The 7619-nt window shown below is 26.1% G+C and overlaps 1 protein-coding gene across 1 annotated transcript; it reads left to right on the top strand.

Annotated features, from left to right (window-relative positions):
* Positions 1-331: 331 nt before the first annotated feature.
* Positions 332-7532, top strand: LOC119612844 (protein commissureless 2). The gene is made up of 2 exons (XM_037968717.1): positions 332-1147; positions 6826-7532. Exons 1-2 carry the CDS (start codon positions 613-615, stop codon positions 7287-7289), a joined length of 999 nt encoding a protein of 332 aa, XP_037824645.1. The 5' UTR covers positions 332-612; the 3' UTR covers positions 7290-7532.
* The last annotated feature ends 87 nt before the right edge of the window (positions 7533-7619 follow it).

Genomic DNA, 7619 nt, shown 5'->3' with positions numbered 1-7619 from the left:
CCGAGCGTAACCAAGCGTCAAATGATCAGCAGAAAATTTGAAAAATTTTTTTTTTTTGAGAAAAATTTTCTTGCGTGAAAAGCAAGCAGGTAGCAAAGAAGAAATCTGTTTTTAAAAGATGTTTAAGGTTTCAGACAAGAGTATTTATGAGTTACCTTAATCTATTACAATTTTTTTTGGGAGAGTTTTGCTGCTCATTTAAAATGAGTTGTTTGAATTGATCGTGAGTGAGTACACATATTTAAAATGAGTTTTATATTCCAGGGGATTTGGTTAGTTATTAAAACAATTTAGTAGTTTGAATATATAAATTTTAGTTTATTTAGAGAATTCGTAGACGGCGGACGTGTTTGTATTAAGAAACGCTTTAACTGCTGTGGGTTTTGAAAAAAAAAAACGTTAAAAGTAAAAAAAGAGAGAAATAAAAGTAAAACAAAAATAAGTCTTAAGCAAGAAAAAAAAGAAATTATTACTAAGAAAAGATAATAACAAAAGATAGAAAGTACTTTTTTTAAAAAACGAACGCTCTTAAGCACAGCGAGTGACAACAACAACAACAAAAGATTAGAATAAGAATTAAAAATAAAAGAAACATTATTATAAAAACTCATAATGGAAACCATAACACGCTCATTAAATTACGAACAACCACAAGACTTGCATTTCGATAAATACGCTTTGCACATTTTGGAAAATAGCAGAACACCCAATTTAGCCGATACCACAACCATAGCCTTGGCCTCCTCACCTAGTATAAGCAGTTTCGAAGGCTCAGCTACCCAGCCCCTTACCTCTACGCATATTACCACAACTAGTGAATTTTTTAAAAAACTAGGAGTAGATTTTTTTCAATCGCTACAATCGCAGGCCTTACCTAAGTCAAATAATTTGGATACATTTGAAGCTCCCATTCATACGATCACTACATCCGCTAACAGCCATAATATGGAATTGGATTTAGGACGTTTAATTATGGATTCTAGTGTACAGAATAATGCCATGGATGAGCTGCAGACTCAATTGAATTATGATAAATTTATGAATGGCATATGGATTGGTGTTGTCTTGGCTTTGATCTTGATCTCTATGATCTTTTGTTTCTGTTCGTGTTTCCTGTATCATCAGTTTCGCGTATGGAAGAGAAATTGTAAGTATTTTCGAAAAGCAAAAGTGTTGAAATGTAAATTAAAATTTAAATTTTTGCAAAAAAGTGCGGGCAATAAAAGTGATCTTGTCCAAGTGATCGTGTTAAGTAAAATTTGTCAAAATTTCTTAAACTAAATCATAAAAATATGTCAAAATATTACTTGCTCTTGATTTGAACGAATTTGCCAATAGGAACTTTAATGATCATTCTATACCAGTGATCTAGTGATCGTGTTAAGAAAATTTTGCTTTGTAGTATTAAAGATCACTAAATTTACTCAACTAATACTTGATTCTGTTTGATGATCATTCTATACCAATGTATCTAGTGTCGTGTTAAGAAAATTTTGCTATGTTGACTAAAATATCACTAAATTTACTCAACTAAATCATAAAATTAAGTTAAAATACTTGATTGTGTTCTAATGATCATTCTGATGATCATTTTATATCAATGTGTCTAGTGATCGTGTTAAGAAAATTTTGCTATGTTGACTAAAAGATCACTATATTTACTAAGCTAAATCATAAAATTAACTTAAAATACTTGATTCTGTTGTGATCACCATTCTGATGATCATTCTATATCAATATGTCTAGTGATCGTGTTAAGAAAATTTTGCTTTGTAGTATGAAAGTTTACAAAATTTACTCAACTAAATCATAAAATTAAGTTAAAATGCTTGATTCTGTTCTAATGATCATTCTGATAATCATTTTATATCAATGTGTCTTGTTAAGAAAATTTTGCTTTACTGACTGAAAGATCACTTAATTTACAAAATACTTCTTTTTGTTGACTTTTAAAGAGATTTATAAAAAGTGATCGTGTCAAATTTTTTTTAATTTTGCATTTGAGTTCTTAAGCATTCAAAAATTTAGAAAATTCAATCTTAAAATTAAGTTAAAACCCTGTCTTTGGCTGCTTGGAAAGAGCTTCTTAAACAATTTCTTATGAAAACTGATCAAAAGTGATCGTGTTTAGAAAATTGTTTAATTAAGCTTAAAATCTTAACAAATTGACAACATTTAAACTTGAGATTAAGTAAATTTAAACTTAAGCTTGATTCCTTCTAAAGATCTTCTTAAATAATTTCTTAATAAAACTGATCAAAAGTGATCGTGTTTAGAAAATTTTGTAAATAAATTGGAAATCTTAACAAATTTGGAATCCTTAATCATAACCTCAAGTTAAAACTAAATTTTGAGCTAAAAACTGATCGCAGTTTTCAATGATCGTGTCAAGAAATGTTTATCAGTTGGCAAAAATTAAAATTTCATAACATTTTACTAAAAAAATTTAAATAAATTAATTAATTTTCTTTATTTTTGAAAACTTTTGAAAACGATCTTATCAAAATTGATCGCAATGTAAACTGATCGTGCGAAGAAATAACATTTTGCAAACATTTTGTAAAGGTTTTTAGTTAAAATATTTGTTTTAGATAAATAGGTAGTTATTTTGAAACATTTTAGAAAAATTTCTTATTAAAACTGATCTTCATATGCAGTGATCGTGCCACTGAATCACTTTTTGGCAAATTCTTTAAAACAAATTTAAAGGTTTTAGTTGAAATAACATTTTGCAAACATTTTGTAAAGATTTTTAGTTAAAATATTTGTTTTAGACATTTTAGAAAAATTTCTTATTAAAACTGATCTTCATATGCAGTGATCGTGTCACTAAATCATTTTTTGGAAAATTTTTTAAAACATATTTAAAGTTTTTAGTTCAAATATTAGATTTTGTTGGTTTTAAAGTAAAATCAAAATATTTTAGAAAATATTTTTATCAAAACTGATCGATAACTGTAATGATCATGTCAAGAAATGTTTATTTTGAAACTTTTTTTAAAACAAATTAGAAAGATTTCAACACTTTGAAAAACTTAAAACCAGATTAAGTTCAAATACTTGTTTCTGTTTTATGTGGAAGATTTTCTTATTGAAACTGATCTTAATGGTGGGTGATCGTGTCTAGAAAAGTTTTTTATTTTTTTTTTTTTTTTTTTTGAGAAAACTTTTAAATCTTTTAAAAGTTATAACTCAAGTTTAAGTGAAAGAAACTTTGAATGGATTTTCTGCAAGATTTCACAACTCATCGCTATATTGCCTTAATGATCTTACCATACAAATTCTTAATAAAAACATCATATTTCCTACTTTAGTTTAATTAAAAATTCCAGAAACGTTTCAAAATTCACACCTCAAAGTAAAATTTAATTTAAATTAAAATAAAATTGTTAAAGAGAAATTAATACAAAATATTGGCCAATTGCCATTTTGAGACGGAAGTGAAAACACAAACGCATTGTCAATATATTATAATGAAATAATAAAATAACAATTTACAAAAAAAAAAACTGTAAACAATAGGAAAACAAAATGATAATAAACTTATAGAAAATAATAGAAAAAAATCGCAAATAAACAAACGCAATCGAAGGCAATATCGCTGCAACCCCTTTTTCTAATAGAAATTGTTCCAGAAGAAAAATTCGCAAAAAAATAGAGCAAAAATGATAAGAAATCTAAAAAAAAACAAAACTGTTTCAAAATTTGTTGTTTTAAACCGGCTTTGATTTCAAAAAATATTTTATATTAAGTTTTTGTTAAAAGCAGCAGTCGCCTGACGCTTGCGGCTTTTTTGTTTTAGTGTGTTATGTTCCTCCTATACATATATGTGTGTGTGTATGTTCTCAGCTATTAATAAATTTCTTTTAATTAGTCATTATCAAATTAAAAAAACTACAAATCACCCAAACATTTCATATAACTGACCTAATATAACATTTAAATGAAAACACAATTAGGCGTTAAGCGTTTTAAACGCAAACGCTAACGCAACTTAAAAAATTTTTAACTTTTTAAAGTAATTTTTATTCAAAATCATATAATTTTATGATTTTGTTTTAAAAGTAATAAAAAATTTCTTAATTTAATAATTTTCAAAAAAACGGTTACTCGTTATTCGTTTTGTTTTTTTAAGCAAACTCTCAAAACTATTGTATATTCACAAAATTTCTTAAAGATTTTGGCAAATAAAGTACAAATCTAACACTTTCTTATAAATTATTTGTAAATTTTGTTATATAAAACTACTTTTGCTAAAAAGTAACCGGTACTCGTTTTGTATAACGACGTGAAATTTGAACATTTCTTAAAGAATTTTTCAAAGAAAAAACAAATAAAACTCTTTTACATGAAATATTAACAAATGGTCTATAAATAACGGCTTTTGATAATGGTTACTCGGTACTCATTTATGTAATCTTGTTAAAAGAATTTTATGAAAACTTGCTGAACCGCTTAAATTTAGACAAATTGTTTAAATAACTTTAGATTTTTTTAACGAGTACTCATTTCACAATTATTATAAAAAATTCAAAATTTCATTCAATGTCATAAAAAGTTTTTGCTAAAATTTACAGATTTACAGTATTTTTATAAAAAATTCCATGAAATGTCGTAGAATTTAAAAGCTTATGCTGAAATTTACTTCAAATTTTGAAATAAATATAGATTTTTTAACGAGTACTTGGTACTCACTTTTGAAATTTTGGCAAAAATCTAAATTTGATAACGAATTCTATAAAATCTAGAAGAATTTCAAACTTTCTATGAAAACTTAGACCATTTGCTTAAAAATATTTCGATTTTTTAACGAGTACTCGGTACTCACTTTTAAAATTTGGCCAAAAAATCAAATTTTTATAAAGAATTCTATGAAATTTCTTAGAGTTTAGAAGTTCCCTTGAAAATTTCAAAAAAATTTTGCAATAGTTTAAAATTTTTCAATGAGTACTCGGTTTATAAAGAATTCTATGAAATTTCTTAGAAGTTAGAAGTTCCCATAAAAATTTCAAAAAATTTTTGCAATGGATTAAAATTTTTCAACGAGTACTCGGTACTCGCTTTTGAAATTTGGCCAAAAACTCAAAATTTTATCGAGAATTTTATAAAAACTGTTAGAATTTAGACGTTACTTTAAAAATTTTGGCAAATTGTGGCAATAGTTTTAGATTTCTAAACGAGTACTCGTTACTCACTTTTTAAATTTGGCAAAAAAAAAAAAAAAAACAAATTTTATAAAGAATTCTATGAAATTTGGAAGAATTTAAAAGTTCCCTTTAATATTAAGACATACTATTGTAATAGTTTAAGATTTTTAAACGAGTACTCGGTACTCACTTTAGAAAGTTGGCCAAAAATTTTAAAATTTTATCAAGAATTTTATAAAATTTGTTAGAATTCTGAAGTTGCCTTAAAAATTTAGACAAATTGTTGTAATAGTTTCATATTTTTAAACGAGTACCCGGTACTTACTTTTAAAATTTGGCCAAAAAATCAAAATTTTATCGAAAATTTCATAAAAACTGTAAGAATTTTTAAGTTCCCTTAAATATTAAGACATACTGTTGTAATAGTTTAGTAATTTTAAACGAGTACCCGGTATTCACTTTTAAAATTTATCCAAAAACTTAAAATTTTATCGAGAATTTTATAAAAACTGTTAGAATTTTGAAGTTGCCTTAAAAATTTAGATAGATTTTTGTAATAATTTAAAAATTTTAAACGAGTACTCGTTACTCCCTTTAGGAATTTTGCAAAAAATTTTGATTTTCTTTTAAAAAACGTTCAAATTTGAGTTTCTAGTTAAACTTTAGTTGAAAATTTCTTAAAATTTAGCCGAATTTTTATGGTTACTCGTTATTTATTTGTTTAAATTTCTTAGATTTCTTTTGGTTTTTTTTTAACTATTTATAGTTAGCATTTATGTATGCTAATTTTGTTAACAAATTTTTTATGTTTTTGTTTATATTTATGTTAACCATATTTTGCTTTAAACCTAAAAAGTACTTAACCCAATTTGGAATTCTATTTATATAGTAAACCCTTTTTTTAACAAACGTCATTTTTGTCCAAAAAAAAATTTTTATGCAAATTTTTTTTTTTTTTTTTTTTGCACAATTTTGAAATATTGAATAAAGTTTCCTTAGCGTTTGCTTTTTGCTCAAACATACGTCATATGACCAAAAAAAACCAAATAAAGTACGCAAATTAATTTTTTAAAAAAATTGTTTTGAATAACAAATTTGTTTTGAAGCTAACAGCCGTCATAAAGTCTTACAAAATAAAATAACAAAAACAATTTTATCAGATTTACTATTTAAAGGAATTTTATTTTGCAATAAAATAGCTAATGTTTGGTAGATCACACAATAATTCTATAGATTTTATGTAAAACGCAAAATCATTAATTAACCGGTTTATTTGTAAAACAATTCTTAACAAAAAAAAGCGTTAAAATTTGTAAAACAACTGTCAAAACAAATCTAGTCTGCTGAGGCCTTAAACACACACTTCAAAAACGCTGGCGTCTATGCCAGCGTCGCCGTTTAGTATTTGTTTATTTTGCTAAGCAAATGTTTAACTAATCAGTTAAATTTCACCTTGACTAAAAAAAAAAACAACAAATAAATTATCAAATCAAGTTAGTTACGACGAATACCCAAACCCAAACAAAAACAGCTGTCAACTGTCAAAAGTCTGCAAATAGCAAAAAAACAAAACAACTGCATTTCGTTTAAATATTTAAAGATAAAATTTTAAGCAAAAAACATAAACAAACAAAACTAATCATTTATTTTTCTCTCTCTCTCTCTTTTCTGATTTCAGATCGTACCACTGTTACCCAAAACAACGATGTAGAAGCTGTTAAATTAAATTTAGATATGGAAGATCCAGTGCCCGAATATACTTTAGTTTCTGGCCTACCCTCCTATGAAGCTGCCTTAGAACTTTTGCATAAAACCCCGAAATCTTGTCTTATAGTACATCCCTCAGTATTTGAAGTATTTAATGAGAAACCAACGGCCGAAAACTCCACAACAACAGAGAGTTCAACTACCCCCTCCTCTGGTGAAGTTTCACAACCTTTACTAAACTCTCTGCCCTCCTATACAGAGGCCACCAACACTGCTTCAACACCCTCTACACCCAGCACTCTGCCAGTACTCACCTACAATCACAGTTTGGCCAGTCTTTTATCCCTTAATCAGTCACAAAAATCACAGTCCAAATCTAAAATGCCCAGCTCTGGCACCACAGACTGTGTAACAGAAAAACCTTTTAAATCTTAAGTTTTCGCTTAAGTTTTCTTTTTCTGTTTTAAACATAATAAGACTGTGATAACTCCAAAACATATGTATACGGATAACTATCAAAATCTGTTTACTTTCAAACTCTTAGATAGTTTTTTCTTTAAGTGTATTTTTCCCTAATAAGAACTGTGATTAATCTCTGTAGCTGTAGTGCTAAATATTTATTTTTAATTAATATGTGGTTTACTTTATAAATTATTTTTTTACTTATAGAAATTATAAATATTTAAATAAAATATTATTATTGTAATGTTAACTAATTTTAAGTTATTTATGTTAAAACTTTTAAAATAATTTATTAAAAAAGTA

The sequence above is a fragment of the Lucilia sericata genome, unplaced genomic scaffold, assembly GCF_015586225.1.
Source record: "Lucilia sericata isolate MDLA Ls3-8-SP2 unplaced genomic scaffold, ASM1558622v1 Contig001844F_arrow, whole genome shotgun sequence".
NCBI lineage: Eukaryota > Metazoa > Arthropoda > Insecta > Diptera > Calliphoridae > Lucilia > Lucilia sericata.
The sequence above is the reverse complement of the archived record's forward strand: the minus strand, read 5'-3'. Positions and strand labels throughout refer to the sequence as shown.

What these genes read in the sequence shown, in the direction of transcription:
- LOC119612844 (XM_037968717.1), top strand. Translation starts at nt 613, where the DNA reads ATGGAAACCATAACACGCTCATTAAATTACGAACAACCACAAGACTTG. An exon ending in TCGCGTATGGAAGAGAAATT is followed by an intron (nt 1,148 to 6,825) that starts GTAAGTATTTTC and finishes TTCTGATTTCAG; the next exon opens with ATCGTACCACTGTTACCCAA.